The sequence below is a fragment of the Drosophila teissieri genome, chromosome 2L (genome assembly GCF_016746235.2).
Source record: "Drosophila teissieri strain GT53w chromosome 2L, Prin_Dtei_1.1, whole genome shotgun sequence".
Lineage (NCBI taxonomy): Eukaryota > Metazoa > Arthropoda > Insecta > Diptera > Drosophilidae > Drosophila > Drosophila teissieri.
The window spans coordinates 15,363,369-15,383,274 of record NC_053029.1 but is presented as its reverse complement, the minus strand read 5'-3'; the positions used below and the strand labels follow the sequence as shown (position 1 = coordinate 15,383,274).

Below are 19,906 nucleotides of genomic sequence, written 5' to 3'. Positions count from 1 at the left end.
GTTAGTCTGGCGAGGTTTGTTTCACGCGATGTACCTTCTACCAGGTAGTCTCGTTCTGCTGATCCTTAGCTTCAGCTCGAGGGCAAGTTGCCTGCAGTTGAGCAAGTGCAACAATACTGAGGTGACCTTGATACGGAACACGGAGCTCCTGGCGTCACTCACCTTGAGCAACTGCACCCTGCCGCATCTGACAAATGCCTTCTTTGTGCGGTTTGAGCATCTGCTGCATCTGGAACTGAAGCACAGTGGACTAAGTGACTTGGATGACTTTTCGCTGAATGGATTGACCAAGTTACAATACCTCTCCCTGGCCCACAATAATCTGAGCAGTCTGAGATCCTGGTCCAGTGATCCCTTGGGAGCATTGACCAACTTGGATCTGAGCCACAACATATTGTGCAGGCTGAGGCCCAATAGCTTTAAACTATTTCCCCAGCTGCAACAGCTCGACTTGCGTTACAACCAGATCTCCCAAATCGAGCAGGACTCCTTTGATGGATTATCTCACTTAAAGCATCTCTATCTAAACGGAAACCAACTGGCCCACATTGATGGTAGTTTCTTTCGGGGCCTCCATCGGCTCTCCAGTTTATCAGTTCAGCATAATCGCATTGAGGGCATTGATATGGACTCCTTTGAAAGTAATACCCATCTTCGAAGTCTGCGAGTGGACCAAAATCTCCTGAGCAGCCTTCAGTTTCTGAGTCAACGAGGACTGGCTCGACTGGTTCACTTGAATCTGTCGAACAATGTGGTACAACAATTGGAGCCATTGGTATTTTCCAAAAACTTCGAGCTGCAGGACCTGGACCTGAGTTATAATAACATAACTAAGCTCAACAAGGAATCATTATCGGGATTGGATTCTTTGGAGGTACGTTTTTATAATCATTGTATTTGTCTTTATTCAGAGTATGCAATCTAAAAAGTTTGTTAACTGATAAGGTAGAAAAAGATAAGTAAGGTAATGAAAACTAAAATCTCCAAATCAAACTGTGCCACTGCACAAAAATGGCAGCTTGAAAAAGTAAATTGAATTAAAATTGTAATCAATTTTATTACAGCGATTCAACATAAGACATAACTATGTGGATGAAATAGAAGTGGAAAGCCTGGACTCCCTAGTCGCTCTTCTTCAAGTGGATATCAGCTCCAACCGACTGACCACACTGCCAGATACTTTATTTCGTGTCAACACTCAACTGGAGGAGATTGTCCTTGCTAACAACAAAATAGGCGAGATATCCTCGCAGATGATGCTTAATCAGAACCATTTAAGATACATTAAATTGTCGGGAAATGCAATCAGTGATGCCGCTTTCCTGCAGAGGCTTTCTCCCTCAGTCAATCGTCTTTCTCTCTACGTGGATCTCAGTTCAAATCGCCTCAAATCAGTGAACCTCAGCAGTCTTCTTCACTTTCGCTACATAAACTTAGCTGACAATATATGGAGCTGCGATTGGTTAGTGGCTAATCTGGTGCGTAAACTACCAACCTCTGTCAACTTCGCCCGTCCCTGGACCGTAATCAACAATTGGAGTGAAAATACCACCAACATTAAGGGCATAGACTGCATTGAGGACGGCAGTAATCGATCCATAATATTGCTGGATGTGAGTGGAGTGCCGCAACAAAGATCAGACAATTGCGATTGTGGGGTAAGTTAAAACCGAAACAATGCGAGTTGCTACATTAACTTGGAGCATTTTCTTAAAGGTGGCCTATGATGAGACCAATCCTTCGCCTCCACCTCTCACCTGGCCGAAGATTCCCACGGATCGCTTTGATTCGCGATCGGTGATCATCTGGATGCTGGTGGCCATTGCAATAGCTTTTGCAGGACTCCGTTGGTTGCGACGATTCGTGGATCGCAATGAGAAACGTAAACTGGGTCAAAAGATGCTGCACAATGTGGTTTGTTAACAAATTTTAAATGCTTGGCCCCTTTTAAGTGAGCTTTCATCACTGTTTTCAACCGAATCTTATGAAAAAAAAACATATTAATTGTAAAGCCATTAGCTAATGTTGTACTTAATTCAATCGCAATCAGTACACTACTCGTATATTTACTAATCAAATTGATTGGCTTGATTTTCTCCCCTTATCGATAACCCGCTTGTTTATTTCAGTACGTCAGCAAAGTTCAGTGGCAGCCCATCAGAACCCATCCCGATCAGAGATTATAGCCCACTTTAAAAATAAAATATGAATATGCAACGCTATAATAACAAATATATTCAGTTCATAGTGCAGTACATAATAAGAGAATTTCGTAATTAATCATTACAATGTAAAGGCTTGAGTAAAATAAAATTTAAACCTAGGTTAAGAATTCCATTTGAGAGATTACATTTACTTGTACAGCCGCTCAATGACTTTGTCATACTTGGCGTGCACAATATTCCGCCGGATTTTCAGCGTGGGACCCAGCTCTCCGGTGGCCACGGAAAACTCGTGAGCAATGAGGGCGAACTTTTGCACCTTCTGGGCATTTGAAATGGCATACTTATTCGCTCGCTTGATGCCCTCTTCGATGGCTTCCAGGAGCTTGGGCTCGGCGGTGATCTCCAAGGTAGCCGCCAGAGCGGCAGTGTCATTGGGGAGCTGGAGATCGGCGGGGATGTTCAGGAGCTCGGAGAGACGGGTCTCATGGATATCCAGGTCCCGCAGCCATTCGACCGTCTCCTCACGCAGAGCATCCAGTGGAATCCCTGTCTTTCCATCGCATTTCGTCTTCAAGGACAGCAGCACGGTCAGATACTTCCGATGGTCGCCGATAAGTATCGCATCGCTCACGCAGGGAAGCTCCTTCTTGATCAGCTCCTCGATGTGCACAGGTGGAATATTCTCGCCGCCGGCGGTGATGATCAGCTCCTTAAGGCGCCCGGAAATGATTAGATTTCCCTTGGGATCGATGTAGCCCAAGTCACCGGAATGCAGCCAGCCATCCTCCTTGATCGTTTCCTCAGTCTTTTCCTGCAGTCCCAGGTAGCCCATGAACATCGTGCGACCCCGCATCAGAATCTCCCCCTGACCATTGCAGTCGGGCTCATGGATCTTCAAAGTCACTCCCTCGCACGCTTGACCAGCGCTATACAGATTGCTTATCTGGACATTCAAGGTGATGGCACCACTAGTCTCCGACATCCCGTAGCACTCGCCCAAGGCGATGTCCAGTCCCAGGAAGAACTGCTTCAGCTCTTCCGAAGTCGGTGCTCCGCCGGTGAAGAAAACGCGGCAGTTGTCCAGGCCTATCATTTCACGGATTGGCTTGACCACTCGAGACGCCAGCCAATATTTCGTGCTGCCATAAATGGAGGGTGATTTACTGAAAAAGAAAACAAACATGTATTAACTACTAAGTCATATACTGGCTATTCTTATTTAGTGTTTCAAATAAAGTCTAAACTTTTAAAGACGTCAAACAATTGGATCCGCCTAAACGGCTATTCCGAATTCCATGTTATGTCTGACTAGTGACCTCAAATCATCTTTGATAATACTACTTTTGACTATCTCTACTTACCCCGCCATCAGCGTTACTTGGTGTTCAGCGACAGCAGCTCTAGCCCTTGCTAGAAGCAATCTGGAGTAGGGTCTGGCCTTGGCCTCCGCGGCCACCAGACGCTCCTGAAGTTTCTCGAAGACGCGTGGAACGCCGAACATTTTCGTTGGCCTCGCCTTTCGAAAGGTCTTGATCAGCGTGCCCTTCAGTGCGTCCTTATCGGCAAACGTGACGCATCCGGCATGGGTAATAGCCAGAAACACGTCGAAGATCTGGGCAGCCACATGGCTCAGCGGAAGGTAGCTCACAAAGCTCTCCTTGCCCACTTGGATGTCCTGCATGCGTGCGGCCAAGGACTTTGTATCGAATACGAGGCTGTCGTGCGACAGCATCACTGCCTTTGGCATGCCCACTGTGCCCGAGGTGAAGATCAGCATGGCACACTCGTTGGCACGGATCCTGCTTTCCCGGGCCACCAGTTCCTCCTTGAGTTCGCTGGAGAAGGTCCGCTCCTGCAGTTTCTGCCAGCTGTAGTAACCGGGCTCGTGGTCGACAAAGGCTTCAAAGGGTCCGTGCAACTGGATTACCGCCTTGAGGAGAGGCAGGCGTTCCTTGATGGCCCTCAGCTTGGCCATCTGCTGGGCATCGTCCACCACGCAAACGGAGGACTCTCCCGTGGCTAGGACGTGATGAACGGCCTCAGCCGAGTTGCTCGGGTAAACTCCGGCCACAACTGCTCCAGCTCTCAAAGCACCGAGTTCCGCGAAGAACCACTCGGGACAATTGAAGGCCAGGATGCCCACCGAACTGCGTTCCTCGACCCCAACGCTCAGCAGCATCAGCGCCGCCTGCTCCACTCGCTCCTGGTACTCGCCATAGGTAATGGTGGTCCAACCATCGATGCCAGATCCCGGGGTTTCCCACACCAAGGCGGGCAGATCGGAATACTTCTCGCACGATTCCCTGAAGAACTCTGGAATTGTCTGTGGCAGGACTGTCTGTGAAAAGGATGACGGCTCGTCCAGGCGCAGCTTGACGGCCTCGTGAAGCGAGGTGCTCGTATAACTCGTAGCTGGCTTGAGGTCGTTCATGCTGAAGGCGATCGCGACGAATGAATTCGGTCGACTTCTGACCACGGGTATTTATGCCCTCGCCACCAGATGCTGATAAGACCGGACATTTGTAAAAGTCGGAGAACCCGGAGTTCCGAACCGAGAGCTGTGGCTTAACCACGACGGCGGATCTCTGAAATTTCATGAACTGATAACGGCGGCGAACCACGATGATCCTAGTAAAGGTTATGGCTATCCCATTTGTACAAGAAGTTGTAAAAAATGTATAAAATATATAATAAATAAATAGAAAATAATTGGAAACATATTTTCTACCCGTTAGTGGTATTTTAAAAATATACGTTATAGAAAACTATAAAGAGCGCAAGAGCAGGAAAAATATTACGATCTTACAAAGTTGAAAGTACAGTTTATATCCATGATTAGGATCACATGGACTTGGCTCCATCTGGCCGTGTCCGTTTGTCCGTTTTGAGATGAAGTAGTTTCTTTCAAAACGTTGCTATGTCCTCTAGGGCACCAAGATGCTGCTGTGTCTGGCCGACATACTTGAAGTATTTGTATATGTGTAAACATTGGCTCATTATAAAGATTAAATACATATGAATATTTGAACATTTGGTAATCTGAATCACAGAGCCTGTGAGCAATAAATAGGTTACCGCCTTTGGTAATCACTTGAGCCACAAGCAACGATTAGTCAAGAGTTCTTGTCTGCCATTTGAAATACGTCGACCGACCTTTAGACACGTGTTACGCACTGGGAGTGGGGTCACTGTTTGGCTGATAAGAGCGCAAGTTCATCTCTGTGGGAACAATCCAACACGAATAAGGCCGATAATTATAATCAGCGGTCTCGCACAGGAATCTTCGACCTTTTATGTTTTGTCTACTCCGAAATTCAAAGTGTTCAAAGGTCGATAATAGAAAAGAGGGATCAGTGTATTTCCTTACTAGGATCTGGATACAAATGATGGTCTAAGAAACGAAATAAAACTAAGTTCCTAATTGTGTCAAAACAGAACTGATCTAACGCAACCAGAAGTAGCAAATGTTAATATATAAAACATGTACCCCTGGGGAAAAATTAAAAAATCATATTTTGCTGGAATAACTGAGATAGGTAATGAGGTTAATAGGTAGAGTTAAGTCTAAGTTTATTGCAAATAACGTTGTCTAATGCAGGTTACTAGTAACCTGGTTGGTTTGATGGTTTTTTAATGAAAACGCTGACCTTCGACAATCTCAGGGCTGACTTTGGGCCAGGTAGCGAGAGTGCAAAGTTGCCAAATGGATAACCATGCATCCCTATATCCCTATGCATATGTGGAAAAATACCCAAACAACCCGAGACCAGGTACTGCAGATGAGTGGGAAACGGGGTTACACGACCGGCATTACCCCCTCCAGAGCCCGGACTACCCACTTTGGTCAGTGGGGCGCATTAGACATATGCCGCATACACACACGCACCTCGTCACATATGAAGCCGGGGGAGAGAAAAAACTTTCACACACAGGCCAGCTGAAAAACAACAAACAGCAGGCGAGTTCGCAGTGGCCTGGTGTTTTTCGTGTTTCTGGTGTTTCTGGTCGCCTGTTCGACGAACAGTCATTTTTTGTACAAATTTATAATTTATTGTTTAATTTATTTTATTGCTAAGTGTCACCATGGGCGTACACTGAAAAACGTGCCGCAAGTGCGCTGACAATCGGCAATCGTTTCGATAAAACGCAAATATTATTAACTCAAATGTAATTGTTGCAATTTGCAGCTTATCTTTTGTTATGCCCGCAACAACAACATTATTATGAAATTATTTACCAATGAACAGCAGCTCATGAATCGCTAACAAGTGCAGCCGTTGTCTGTGGGCATTTCGATGGCATTGGGGGTGTGAACGGGGGCTTTATTGCATCAAAACTACAACACAAATAGTTGCAATATTCTGCTTTCCTTGCTCGTCTTTTTTATTCCGCTCGCAACTATATAGATATCTGTATACATGTGGCTTCGAGTGTGAGTGCGGTACATGGGATTTATATCAACTAATGCCGGGAAAGAATAAAAATCCGAATATGTATTATACATACATATATATGCGGGCAGGGGCCGAAGGGGCGTCAAAGCAGATGTAATCGTATGTACGGACCTGGTGCAAACATAGCCGCAGCGGCATGAGGAAAGGAAAAGCCCACTTTGAATGGGAAATAGCGGTGGGGCTAACAATAAAACGGACATTGAACACATTACAATTGACTAGGGTGGTTCGGCAGTATCGGTTCGGGACTGGGATATCTTTATACAAATAGAGTATCTTAAAGATACAGTCAGACTTATAATAATGCTTGAATAGAAAGGGCATACGTTTCATATTATAGTCGTTTGTATGATTTCTAATAATTACATCTACGTCTAGTCGTTAATATTCTATAGAACATACTTAAATTAAGCTGATTTATGGCTAGCCTTTTAATATCTAGAAAATAAGCAGCAGTTTTCAAATAGAATTTTGATACTCAACATATTTGATAAAGCAAGGGTATCCTACTGGCGGTTCACTTCTACGAAATACATTTTAATTCATTATCTGACGCATATTGAGCGCATTAAGTGACTACATGGTCCAGCCGAAGTAGAGTGGCCCATAGATTCGTTCAGCCATTGGACATGCAGACATGCGTACGTTCACACACAGTCACAGTCGCATAGACGGGCCCACTTGGCGGATACGTGTTGAAAGTGATTTGCCATATCTTCGGTGTGGTATGGGCTATATCGATATGCAAGCCCTCAGCCATTCAGCCGTTCAGCCGATCCGTCCGGCATGTGTAACAATATGCTTTGTACATATTTACACGCCCATCGAGTGACCTAATGTGCGGGCTGTGGGCGTGGCAGGGCCGCAGTTGGGCGGTGGACGGAGGACGACAGACGGAGGGCTGCGAATGGGTAGTGGTGGCGCACATGTCTGGGACTTTTGTAGATTTGTTTGTGTACATATAGATATAGCAAAACCACCCGGCGCACAGCATTGATTAGCAGGCGTGAAAGAGCCGAGCCAAAGCAAAAAGTTCATGCGAGCAAAGCAGCAAGCAAGAGCAACAATAACAACTAGCAGCAAACAAACAAGTACACACAACAATAAGGAAACACATTCGTGCACATACACTCGAGCCACACACGCACACACACACACACACACAGCCACACACGACCGAAGGGGCTTGTGGGGCGAAAAGGGGGAGGTAGAGATAAACAGCATTTATATTCATGTACCAACAGCAAAAGCAAAAGCAACAACACCAGTCACTGCCACAGCCACAGCACAGCGCAGACATAAAAAGCGAAACGAAAATCAAATAACATGTGTACCCTGTACATATTGACAAACAAGTGGACGGACGGGCGACATACATGCAAACCAGTACGAGTATGCACGAGTATGTACATCCGCATGTACATATGTACATCTGTATGTCTCCTGCAACTCATTCAAACTCATTTCTATACCCCGCCCTACTCACACTCGCAGCCCAGACCTCTCTCTCCATCTCTCTCTCTCGTTCTCCCCGATTCTGGTTCTATTTCTTGGCCCCTCCATCGGATCCTCCTGGTCAGCCTCATAAGTGGCAATTACAATGAGGCAACCGGTATTTAAAACGGTTTTAATGCCAGCATTAGCACGAAAATGATGAGAGGTCTTGCCAAAGATCGATGTCCAGGCGACGAAGTCGTCGCAAGTCTAGAAAGCTACTAAACGAGGTCGCAAGTGCACAGCGGCTATTAGATACCCTTCGCAGGTGAACTCTACTAGAAATGTTTCTCTGTGATGCTATACAATGTTAAGTAAAATAGTTGATATTATAAAAATGCATCCATTGCATCCAGAAATAAATTAGATCAGCAAAGAGATGAATCCAAAAGAGATACTTTCTTAAGAAAAAATCCGAAACTTTACTTAATTTTGAAATAGAACAAATGACCTTTGAATATGGAAATCGGAAAACATCGTTAAGAAATGTACTTAGCCATTTGAGTATATTAAAAGATCTATTTCAATGATCTGGTTTTTATGCAGAATGTGCAAAGTGATAATAACTAGATGTTAGCGGAAAAATGCAAACTCATCTGCAATTAAATATGCATTTGTGAAGTTAGAACTGATGTACGACGTTGACCTCCTTTTCGAGTCTGTCGTCAGCAGAGTCACAAGTTCGGCTTGGGTGCATCTCGCTGATAAGTTCCTGGAGATAGTCGGTGCAACGGCACCGGTCATATGCCTCCATATGGATGCACCCCGTGTAACAGTCATCATTACTGTCACTATCATCGATTATAGCGTGCATTATCAGCCATCATTCACGCACCGTATATGGGTGTCACACTCTCCCTCTCGATCGGGTTGCCTTGATTTTCTGTCGTCATTGTTGATCAGTGGAAAATTCTGAAGTCACTTCAAGAACAATGGTGTTAATTGAGCGGAGATGGTGCCATCTGCTCGATCATGGAAAGTGGGCGATGACTTTTGTAATTTCTTCAAATGGAGCAGAAAGGTTTTGCATGTCATTAAAATAAAACAATATCGAGGCCAATTAATAAAGTCTTCTTAAAAATTCAAATGTTTTTGTACACTAGCTGAGGAGAAGCAATGCAAATTTTTGTATTTAAATATTCTGTAAAGATATACAAATGTATTTAGTTAAGATGAGAATATATCGTAAAAAACGCTGCTTTGGAGTTGACTGGCTAATTTAGTTATATTTTTTAATATTATATATATGTATATCATTATTTGCGAATCCTTAAAATCTTGAAAAATAATATTTGTGAATGATCGAGACACGCTTTAAAGGAGTTGCTATTATATGTGTTACTTTCTCGAAACTAGAAACACGGCCTTCCTTTCGCAAGGTGTTCTATATTCCCGACCGCCACTGTGCCATGCTGCTGTCTCACTTTTCTGACAGCAACTGTATGCGATTCGCTGAACGCCGCCAGCCGATAATCACAACAAATAAAGTTGTTGCTGCTCTGAGCTCGCTGTTGTTGTAGTTGTTGTTGTTGTTGATGGCGTGCCGGTAAGCAATCTCCGTGAACGGCTACGTCATCAGTGCCGGCATACAACAACACACATGCTGATTGGCATGCGAACAGGTCGCTCTGCCTACATACAGTTACATATGTAGTACATACTCACATGTTCATGCAGAGAGAGAAACAAAGCAAATCTACAAATATATATGTACTTATTTATTATAGTATAGTATACTAATAGAAATATAACAAAATAAAGAAAAAATAAAAATATTGCAACTTAACATTTGTTCTTGGTAAAATATTGATGCTAAGTATGGTAATAAATATGTTAAATCGTTCAATGTGCTTCTAGTGCTCTCCTAAATTAACACTTGGGAATTTTAAGCCATTTGTGGCGTGGACGAACTCTCACCTCTTCATTATTTCTGTCCTTTCGTTCCTTCCTTTTGGCAGTTCTTTGCGGTGCAGCTTTGCATATTTGAACACTCTCCTCGCCGCCGCCTATTACATTTCATTTTGATTCCATTTCTGGTTTTGGCTTTCGCACTGCCCCGTGTGCTATTGCTCATTACACACACACACACGCACACACACACACACGGTGGCGAATGTAGATAGACGGGTATGTAAACATGTGTACGTTACATACGTACACATACCTACGAATTTGTGAGAACGTCGCCCGTTACCGTTTTAGCTTTCATGGGGTAACATTAACCGACCCGCACCCCGCACGCCGACCCAGCCCCCGCCATCCCCACAACCCATAACTACACAATGCCGTCGCAGCGACAACAACAACAGCAACAGCACCAACAACACCAAACAACATGCGAGCATTGCACACCACACACACGCTCCTCTGCTCTTTCGGCCTGCTAATCGTTTCTGCTCGCCTGCTGGCTGCTTATGTTTATTTGTATATATCGAGCAACACAAACGCACAAAGCTCATATGCAAAACCCGCCCGGCACATACAACTCTACCGTGCCACCCGTATACCCATAGACTCATGGGTACACCCCGAGCTCTGGCTCCCCCCGCTCCCCACCGAGCATCCATACACCGCACACCCTGCGACGGAAGCATCCGCATCCATCAGAGCTCGGCTAGCAAGGGAACACGTGTCTGGTTGCCTAGTCCGTCTGCTGTCGAGTTGTATGTTGCTTTACACTTGGAAAAATAGTGCAATCAACTCCTTTAGGTTTAATATATTATGCAAAACATATATGCTTCCAAATTTCAGATTCTTGACGATCGTTTAATCTGTTCAGTTTGTACAAAGATTTGACAAAATGATATATTATTATCGTTTGCTCTTTATGATGGTTCCAACATAAAACTTTGAAATGACATAAGCTTATGGCGTCCATATTACGTACATATGTAAAATGTACCAATTTTTTATTTGACTATAGTTTTTGGCCAAGTGTAAGTGTACATGCGCTCATACAATCTTGGCAGTAAGAGCTTGCTAGCAGATGCCCAAGTATTTACATACGTATGCTTAGATTGAGAACCAGTTGAAGAAAACCATTTGCTCAGCTGATTTAGCTTAGATGTATGTATGCTCGTATCCATCCAACTACAATTGTTGATTCAACTATAGAGTAAAGCTTTGGTTTTAATGATTATTCATTAAACTACTTTTACAAACTAGACCCACTTAGGTTTTGCATCGCACTATGATCAATGCTCTCATCAAAATGACTTGGCTAATGATCCTGATCAAGAATATATATATAAAGGGTCCCTAGCAGTTCTTTCTATTTGTAACTAACTTTTAAACGAGTCTAGTATACCCCTTTTCTGTACCAGTAAGGGGTATAATACTATAGGCAACATGTTGCATCGATCGGTTGGAACGAGTTCCCGGCACTTCAGTTCATTCTTGAGTTCGATTCGAGCCCGCTTGCAGCCAAAGCCAACATGCTCGAGCCAAGGCCGATTCTCCACTCTCCAAACGGTCGTCTTGGTACATTTCCAATGCTGTTGATAAGAACAACGGGCGATGCAAAAAGAAGTAATAATAAGAGACCAAGTGATAAGTGAGTCTTATCATACGGCCAAAGACTGCGAACGGCCGAAGTTTCAGATGATGCACACCAAAAAAAAACCTAATGAATTATTGACTCTATTACAAATGAAAAAACATTGGGTACTCATTTCATGCATAATAAAGTTTGACTCTAATGGAGATCTATAGGTTGTGAGTTATGCGATAGATAAAACTGTATTCTGGTATAGGAAAGGTACTTAATTATTTCCAACAAATTACTCTTTTAACTGTTTTCCAGTTGGTTTTCAGATTTCAATATACATTCAACAATGTTTTCGGAATCATAGATTGTATCTATCTTATAAGTTGAGGCGACATACGCATGGATATTTTTATTAATTCACTTTTGGGATGCCACATTTTTTCCGAGTGAGCTGCAGCAGGCGAATCGGATGGGGTTTCTCTTTAATCTGCGGCTGCTGCGCTTAGTGCACTTGCGACGACGTACGCACAATCTTGAACCCAGCCCGAGGCGAATGGCATCAATGCTGCAACAAGTGCTGTATCCTGTGTTGGGCCTCGTCCTGATGACGAGCCACTTGGAGGTCAGCAGCCTGGCCATCACCAACGGCCATTGCCAGAAGAACATCAGTGTGAAGTATCAGGTGCCCGTTGCCAAGACCCGCATGGCAGGTCCTTCGAATTCCAGCTATCCAGTCGACCTGGACAGCTATGTGGTGTACGAGGAGCGGGTGCGTTGGGACAACATCCAGGTGTGCTGCCCGGGATATCGCACCATTCTGTTTGGCTTCTGTGAGCCAGTCTGCCAGGAGGCGTGTCCCGCCCACAGCTACTGTGCGGAACCGGATCGCTGTCACTGCCAGCGGGGCTACGAGCCGTCGCACCTCCACACCACTGGCCACCAGCTCGTCTGTCGACCTGTCTGCCAGGGTGGCTGTCCGGAGCACAGCCACTGCGTGGCCCACAACGAGTGCGAGTGCTGGCCGGGATTCAAGGACGCCAGCAGCTGGTTCAGCCTGAGCCTGCGCTGCGAACGGGTGCAGTGCGGCCACGAGCAGCGATTTGATCCGGCACGACGTGCCTGCGTCCAGATCGAGATGAGCATGGAAGAGCTGATGCAGCGCGTCGCCGAGCGACTCGCCAAGGGACTTGGGGCGGAGGACGAGGCCACCAACGAACCGGAATCATAGAAGCAAAAGCTTCAGGACGAGTAACTGCATCATTGCTAACCAATCTGAATCTCCAGTGCTGAGCCATCAACCATGTATTGAACTGTTCAATAAAGTGAATTAGTTTTTTAATAACAAAAGCTAGAGATACGGATACAAGCAATTAAAAGAATCACCACCGAGTTGGCAGTTACAAATCTAGTTACAAATTTATTGTTGCTCTTCAGACAATAAACACCTTTCGTTTGTTCAGTTGGTACAACCAAATATATAAAAAATAAAACTTAGGTACTAATTAAAAGATCTCTGGACCTAATCGTTGGCAAGCTAGTGTCTACCTAGGCATAGGGCCGTAGTTGTTCTAAGTGTAATATCCAACAGTTAACATCAGCCTAAAAGTTAACATCAATTTAAAAGTGGCACTCAATTGGCTTGGAAGTCCGGTAAATTCAAATTCACATTAAAGCTCAAGTTCCGCGGCGATTTCCAGTTTCGATCTCGCAGAGAGAAATCTAGGCATATAGTTTCTCGATCTCGTCGGCATACATCTTGGAAACAACGTTGCGCTTCACCTTCAGGGTGGGTCCCAGTTCGCCGGTGGGAATGGAGAAGTCGTGCGGCAGAATGGTGAACTTCTGCACCTTCTGGGCATTGGAAATGGACTGTTTGTTGGCCCGCTTGACGGCATCCTCGATGGACTTCCACACCTTGGGGCAGGGGCCTGCGGCCAGGATCTCCGACACGGTCTTGTGCTCCACTCCCAGCGACTTCACCCACACGGAGGACTCGTGGCTCAGCTCGTCCAGGGGCTCGCCGGAGTCCTTGTCCACTTCGGTCTGAAAAATAGAAGCACTCAGATGCTTGGCAACAAACTAAATTGGATTCGGGACTCACCTTTAGAGTGATCAGAACAGTGAGGTATTTGCGCAGCTCGCCCACCAAGAAGGCGTTGGAAATGGCATCCAGCTCCTTCTTGATCGTGTTCTCGATGTGCACAGGCGGAATGTTCTCGCCGCCGGCGGTGATGATGATCTCCTTGGAGCGTCCCGTCAGGGAAACGTATCCCTTGTCGTCCACATATCCCAAATCACCGGAGTGCAGCCAGCAGTCGTCATCTAGCGACTCCTCGGTCTTCTCCTTGTTGTCGATGTAGCCCATGAAGACGTGACGTCCTCGGATGCACAACTCTCCGTGGCCATTGGCGTCCTTGTTGATGAACTTGGACTCGCAGCCAGGCAGAGTTTTGCCAATGGTGTTCAGGCCCACGGAATCGGGCAGGCAGATGGTGTGGCAACCGGCCGTCTCCGACATGCCGAAGGCATCCACAATCTTCAGGTCCAGGCTGAGGAAGTACTTCTTCGTCTCCGGCGACATGGGAGCGGCGGCACTGGCCAGGGTCAGGACGCGATCGAAGCCCAGGGCCTGCTTCACCTTGGACATGATGAGCGACTTGGCAATCTTGTACCGGAATCCCCCGGAGCTCTTGCTGCGCGAAGTTGTGGGCGAAAAGTTTAATTAGCTTTGTTGACTGATGAGTTTTGTTGAAGGCTGGGAGGGAGTGTGGGTAGGTGCAGTGGGATGAGTGGTGTTTGCGAATTAGTCACACATCAACAAACAAGGGATTACAAGCAGATTGTGTCATATGAAAATGTGCAAAGTGCACCTTGAATAGAATGACACCATTTAATAAACATTTACGGTGAGAAATGCATTCTATTAGTTATACATAAATAGCCCGTATGATTTGTAAAGCCTTAAATGCCAGCTTTCGTTTTAAAGTTCCCTCAATTACTTGTAATGTATCGCTTGATTTTGGATCGCCTGATGGACTTCCTAATGCTGCAGTCAGTGCAGAAGTATGTGCACTTAAACGAATCTCCCCCTCTAGTTCTGCACTTCCCCCTCTACTCCAAATTCACCCGCTTTTACTTAAGAGGACGTGCCCGCATGGCGTGTCCTGGCTCTGCTCCTAGTCGTGGTCCTGGGTCCTGTTCCCCCTGCGTTTTCTATTTTCTGGTACATTCCAGCACCGGGAGCAGCAATAGCAGCGGGAGTTGCCGCCGTGTTCCACGTGACGTATGAGTAATGTTGTTGTCAGTGATTTTCGCTTTACGAAGCGATGTCGGCCCGCTTGGCTTGCATAATTTAGCGGACCCCGAAACTCGGCACACATGTACACAGAAAAAAATGTTGCCAGCAACTAACAGTTTTTATGAGCAAACTAAAACTAAACGAGCTACATGAAAATTGGTTCTTCATTTTTAGATTTTTACTTTCCATTTAAAGGATCTTTTCTCAATATAGTGATTAATGGCCCTCAATTCTGTTCTGTGCACCCAAAGGCTGGTGGCTCTTAGCTCCTTGGCCAGAAAGCTGGCCGAAAAGCTGGGTGAACGGTGAACGATGAAAAATGCAGGAATGGGAGTTGCGAGTGGAATTCTGTCGTTGCAGCCACTTTAACTGTGCATCCTTTTTGCATAATTTATGCGCACACAAAGTCGGAGTTGAAGTATTTAAAGAAGAGGCCTCATCGGGGGAATACTTACCCTTGACTCACCATGTAGTGCTTCAGCGTGATGCCCTTGGCCCAGCTGGCGAGCATCTTCTTCAGGCTGCCGCTGGAGCTGGCCACGGCCACCATGCGCTCCTGGAACTTCTCGTAGACACGCGGCACGCCCATGAATCGCGTGGGACGCGCATCCTGCAGCGACTTCACCAGCGTTCCCTTCAGCGCATCCTTGTCGGCGAACCAGATGCAGCCCGCCACAAAGGCGCACGTGTAGATGTCCACCGTCTGGGCGGCCACGTGCGAGAGTGGAAGGTAGGAGACGATCGACTCCGCCCCCACCACCACCCGGTCCATGGCCTTGACGATCCCGCGCACATCGAAGGTGATGTTGTCGTGGGAGAGCATCACGCCCTTGGGCATGCCCACCGTGCCGGAGGTGTAGACCAGGCAGCAGCACTCGTTGATCGCCACGTTCTCCAGGCGGGTCTTGTACTGGTCCTCCACGTCGCTCACGTTCATCGACTCGATCTCCGACCACTGAGGATGATGAGATACATACATTTAAATAAGGAAGGCTTTGGAAAAACAGATTGATTACACTCACCCTGTAGTAGCCATCCTCCTTCTTCAAGTAGGGGGAGTAGGGCTCCTGGATCTGGATGGCGGCCTTCAGCTTGGGCAGCTTGTCGCGGATGGCGTGGATCTTGTCCATTTGCTTGGCGTCATCGACGACCACGATCTGGGCATGCGAGCTCTCCAGCACGTGCTGCACTGCATCTGCGGAGTTGGTGGTGTAGATGCCGGCGATGATGCCGCGCGCGTGGATGGCGCCCATGGCCGAGTAGAACCACTCGGCGCAGTTGAAGGCCAGCACACCCACCGAGTGGTGCTCCTCCAGGCCGAGCTTGATGAAGGCCTTGGCCACCTGGTGCACCTTCTGCTCATATTGTCTGCGAATGGCGGATGGCGGATGATGGCAGGCGGTTAATCCGGTTGGCGTTAAGTGAATCGCGCGCAAATTGGCAATCGGCCAGCAATTCGATTAGCGGTACTCACTTGTAGGTGACAGTGTGATATCCGTTCTTGCCGTTCTTGGTGCGCAGCGCAGGGTAGTCGCCGTAATTGTTGACCGTTCGCTTCAGCAGGCCGGGCACTGAGATGGGCTCCTCCGCGCCGATGCCATCCTTGGCCAGCCGAATCTTGACGGCGTCCTGGCGGTTGGTGGTGCGATAGGCTTCCGCCTGCCGGAGGCGATTGGGCCCAGGACGATTGTAGAGCGCGTCGGTCGCGGACATGGTGCAAGTCTGTAATGGCGAATGGGAGTCAATTACTTTGAAGGTGTTATGATTAACTAAAGCAATTCCCATTTCATTCCCACTCTCATTACTCATTCCATGTTTATGTATTCGAACTTTATCTTTCTTACTTTCTGTTGGAGCTTTATGTTCCTACACACATTTAGTTTAATCCTTCACCCACATCGATTATAGATTTAAAACATTATCACTATTTATGATCGATGCAGCAAAACTTTAGAATCACGATGGTTAATCAAAATATGGAAATTGCCTTGTCGAACAGAATCATACGATCTATGGCTAAAGTACGTGCGAATATTTGTACTTTTAACCATTCAAGATAAGACCCACACTCTACTCTAGTTGGCCTATGTCAAGGCTTCTTATCGTACGCGTATAACTTGGCACCTGATTATAAGGTGGTAACAACCAATGTCAAGGTGGGAAACATAATTGTAGGAAAATTCGAGGGTATGACGAGATATGTTGAATCAGTTTGTCCGGGCCGCGGAAAACAACGCGGCTGGTTTATCAGAATTACCAACTATTCCGCTTTTTATGCTATAATAACTTATCAGGCGCAGCCCCTTATCAGATTCGGTATATCAGAAGTTGTAGCTATTCGACAGTGGTAAGTTCTTTGAATGAGTTTTATTTTCGCAGTGCAAAGGCCAAGAATCGTAATTCTTGATATCTACAATAATGCCAGCTTGTTTTACCTGCAGCTTTCCGTTCTTTATTAATCAATAAATTCTGGCCAACTATGCGTTGATAAGACCCACAGTAGGCGGTGTGGTACGGGTTATTCAAGAATAGAAGAACCCAACAGCTGACATAATAGTCAGCTGAGTCCAAAGGGTCAGCACATAAATTACCCTCTATGACAAGGGGAAAAAATATAATTATTAGATAAACGCGAATTTGCAATGATTTTCAGATTTTTCGATTTCAGATTGATTGGCATAGACATCGCAGATGATTGACAGTTAAATTGTGCAAAGTTGTAAGTTTTGAATTGATTCACTCGGAAAGAGCCCGAGGGCAATCATTATCAGCTTAATGGAAGTGCGTCTTCCACGCTTTTCGGCAAATATGGGAGGCACCAACGACATTAACATAGTTTACTTGGGAATCATAAATCACTGGCAAATAAATGGCAGTCTGCTGCTGATAATAATTCAAAGTACTTAAAGTGGCGCACGCGTTCGGGGCATGAAAATGAATCAGTAGCTTTGCAACCATCATACCATCTATACCATTTAGAAAACCAAGCTACCGTCGATACCTAATGAAGAGAACTACTACCAACGCGGAAAGCCCGCTTGTTTATCAACTTCTCAAAATGCCAGAAATGTTGTTTGCCATTTGTTCTTGTGATCCAAAGTGGCCAGAACGGGAATCTAATGATACGTGGAGGGAACTACGAAAACCGGCCGTCGATCGCAGAGATCGGGGTGGAAATGTTGGGTGCTCTTGCTCAGACGGAAACTAAACCAAACGTACTCGGAATATTTCGCGACGCACAGAAATGGGGGGTAAAAACAAAACTGATAATGGGGCATGGCATCTAAAAATATTTGACAACTATTCGGGGCTCTCGCTCTCCACACGAAAGACATTTCGAAAGTGTGAAGGGAACTGAGATGAAAGAGAATGGTCTGAGAATGGGGAACCTTGATGTAAAAGAGGCTCGATCGCTGGCAAGGTGAAAAGAAATTGGCATTCGTGCGGCGAATTGGAATCAGTGCGAAATCGGACGAAATCGGGCGATGATGATGACAATGAACCCGCCGAAAAAGTGCACTGACCCACAAATTAGATTTAGACAATGCGAGGTATCACGTGTTGCCCGGAAGTCGCAGCAACTATCCAATCAACACTTCAATTGTTCTGTGTTCTGGGTACTGTCTACCAACAGTCTTCTCCCCGGCCAACTTACATAATTAACTAGTTTGGTTTCTACGGCGTTCTCGGTATGTTTGTTCTTCGGTCACGCAAATCGATTCGATTGCCGTCTATTTTCTGTACTCCCACTCTTTCGCTCGAGAACCGACAGCACACACGACCGAATTCGGCGAAGGTAAGGCGTGAACTGAACGCCGTTCAGGATCGGATGCTATAGAGAAGCCTCTGCCGGCGCGGCCTCCGATCGCTCTGCCGGCGTCTGCGTCTGCGTCGACATGGGTGCTACCTGGTACTGATACCCTCTTATCAGCAGCATGCGATCGGCGTGCTCGCTCGCACCAAGTGTGAATACCACCACATCTCGTCACAATGCCCTGGCAATTAGGGCTTATCAGTGGGGCGTGTTGGGCATCTTGCAATGGATGTAATGACACTAATCTCGAAATCCTCGCAGTAACACGATCTCATAGGGGATCATTTAATACGAGTGGTACTTCAAAATAGCGGAAAACCTAACATATCATTGAGTTAATGTTTGTGAAAGGGACTTGTAGACTTTGCTCGGTAATTTGGTTGTATAAATAAGGCTATTATCTTCCCAACTTCGACGCTTTGATTAAAGGCATTATTAAAAATTTCTCAATTTACTTGGAGATCTGTAGGTGCGTGTTTATGTGGCGGAAATAGATGAAAATGCTTGTACCTCAAATAAATACATAGCGACACAACTGATAACCCCAGGAAACAAATCTTAATCGAACCAATATTAGCAATTACGCATTAAAATAATATTATGAAATTCCCTTTGTGGAATTCAACAACCTTCAGACGGCGTTCAAACTTGGGGGCCTGTCTAGAATTTACCAAATAAGGCAAATGTTGTATTTACCTGTGCTACCATTTTGGAATATTCTCCGTGGCGTGTTCCTTGAGATCCTTTTGATTGTAGTTTCAGTCAACGCCTGTTATCACAAGTGGGCTTTCTTATAAACAAATATTCAATCCAAGCAGGTGTTCAACCAAATATAGACTGCCTAAAATCTGCCAAGTCAAGCTCTTTTATTTTAGTGGGGGGCGATGATAGCTGGCATTCCGGGAAAGTAAAGATAAGTGTAAGTAAATTAATTAAAAAGAAAAACAGCAGATGCAGAACCATAAGCCATGAATGGCAGGGCTATAATAGCCCAGTGATTCACAGAAATTAACCAAATATTTAGTAAATTATTCAAGGGCTTAATAAAGGCTGATATCGGCAGCGCGTCAGCAAATATGAGGGCAATATAAACAATAGGGGAGATTCACCTATCGATTTTGACTGTTGCCAATGGTTGGTTCTTTACCTTTGGGGTGGCATTTTGGGTGTTGTTATAGCTCTTATCGAACAACA

At 45.7% G+C, this 19,906-nt stretch overlaps 4 protein-coding genes across 5 annotated transcripts; 2 read left to right on the top strand and 2 right to left on the bottom strand.

Annotated features, from left to right (window-relative positions):
- On the top strand, positions 1-2,337 carry LOC122614071 (insulin-like growth factor-binding protein complex acid labile subunit). The gene is made up of 4 exons (XM_043788545.1): positions 1-874; positions 1,065-1,658; positions 1,717-1,914; positions 2,130-2,337. Exons 1-4 carry the CDS (start codon positions 29-31, stop codon positions 2,184-2,186), a joined length of 1,695 nt encoding a protein of 564 aa, XP_043644480.1. The 5' UTR covers positions 1-28; the 3' UTR covers positions 2,187-2,337.
- Positions 2,213-4,602, bottom strand: LOC122614063 (long-chain-fatty-acid--CoA ligase heimdall). The gene is made up of 2 exons (XM_043788533.1): positions 3,527-4,602; positions 2,213-3,328 (listed from the first exon to the last, which is right to left on the bottom strand). Exons 1-2 carry the CDS (start codon positions 4,594-4,596, stop codon positions 2,353-2,355), a joined length of 2,046 nt encoding a protein of 681 aa, XP_043644468.1. The 5' UTR covers positions 4,597-4,602; the 3' UTR covers positions 2,213-2,352.
- A 7,383-nt stretch (positions 4,603-11,985) lies between these two features.
- Positions 11,986-12,828, top strand: LOC122626663. Its single transcript, XM_043807003.1, has one exon. The coding sequence runs from the start codon at positions 12,070-12,072 to the stop codon at positions 12,826-12,828; it is 759 nt and encodes a 252-aa protein (XP_043662938.1). The 5' UTR covers positions 11,986-12,069.
- A 169-nt stretch (positions 12,829-12,997) lies between these two features.
- Positions 12,998-19,426, bottom strand: LOC122612219 (very long-chain-fatty-acid--CoA ligase bubblegum). 2 transcript variants are annotated; one of them, XM_043785679.1, is made up of 6 exons: positions 19,409-19,426; positions 16,373-16,620; positions 15,921-16,266; positions 15,354-15,853; positions 13,702-14,293; positions 12,998-13,643 (listed from the first exon to the last, which is right to left on the bottom strand). In XM_043785679.1, the coding sequence occupies exons 1-6, from the start codon at positions 19,418-19,420 to the stop codon at positions 13,320-13,322; spliced, it is 2,022 nt and encodes a 673-aa protein (XP_043641614.1). In that variant the 5' UTR covers positions 19,421-19,426; the 3' UTR covers positions 12,998-13,319. The 2 variants fall into 2 exon arrangements, with proteins under 2 accessions (XP_043641614.1, XP_043641623.1); XM_043785688.1 differs by lacking the exon at positions 19,409-19,426 and adding an exon at positions 18,554-18,706.
- Positions 19,427-19,906: the final 480 nt, after the last annotated feature.

What these genes read in the sequence shown, in the direction of transcription:
- LOC122614071 (XM_043788545.1), top strand. Translation starts at nt 29, where the DNA reads ATGTACCTTCTACCAGGTAGTCTCGTTCTGCTGATCCTTAGCTTCAGC. An exon ending in CAGACAATTGCGATTGTGGG is followed by an intron (nt 1,659 to 1,716) that starts GTAAGTTAAAAC and finishes ATTTTCTTAAAG; the next exon opens with GTGGCCTATGATGAGACCAA. An exon ending in AAAAGATGCTGCACAATGTG is followed by an intron (nt 1,915 to 2,129) that starts GTTTGTTAACAA and finishes TGTTTATTTCAG; the next exon opens with TACGTCAGCAAAGTTCAGTG.
- LOC122614063 (XM_043788533.1), bottom strand. Translation starts at nt 4,596, where the DNA reads ATGAACGACCTCAAGCCAGCTACGAGTTATACGAGCACCTCGCTTCAC. An exon ending in CAAGTAACGCTGATGGCGGG is followed by an intron (nt 3,329 to 3,526) that starts GTAAGTAGAGAT and finishes TTTCTTTTTCAG; the next exon opens with TAAATCACCCTCCATTTATG.
- LOC122626663 (XM_043807003.1), top strand. Translation starts at nt 12,070, where the DNA reads ATGGGGTTTCTCTTTAATCTGCGGCTGCTGCGCTTAGTGCACTTGCGA.
- LOC122612219 (XM_043785679.1), bottom strand. An exon ending in AGGAGGATGGCTACTACAGG is followed by an intron (nt 15,854 to 15,920) that starts GTGAGTGTAATC and finishes CATCATCCTCAG; the next exon opens with TGGTCGGAGATCGAGTCGAT. An exon ending in CTGTTCTGATCACTCTAAAG is followed by an intron (nt 13,644 to 13,701) that starts GTGAGTCCCGAA and finishes TCTATTTTTCAG; the next exon opens with ACCGAAGTGGACAAGGACTC.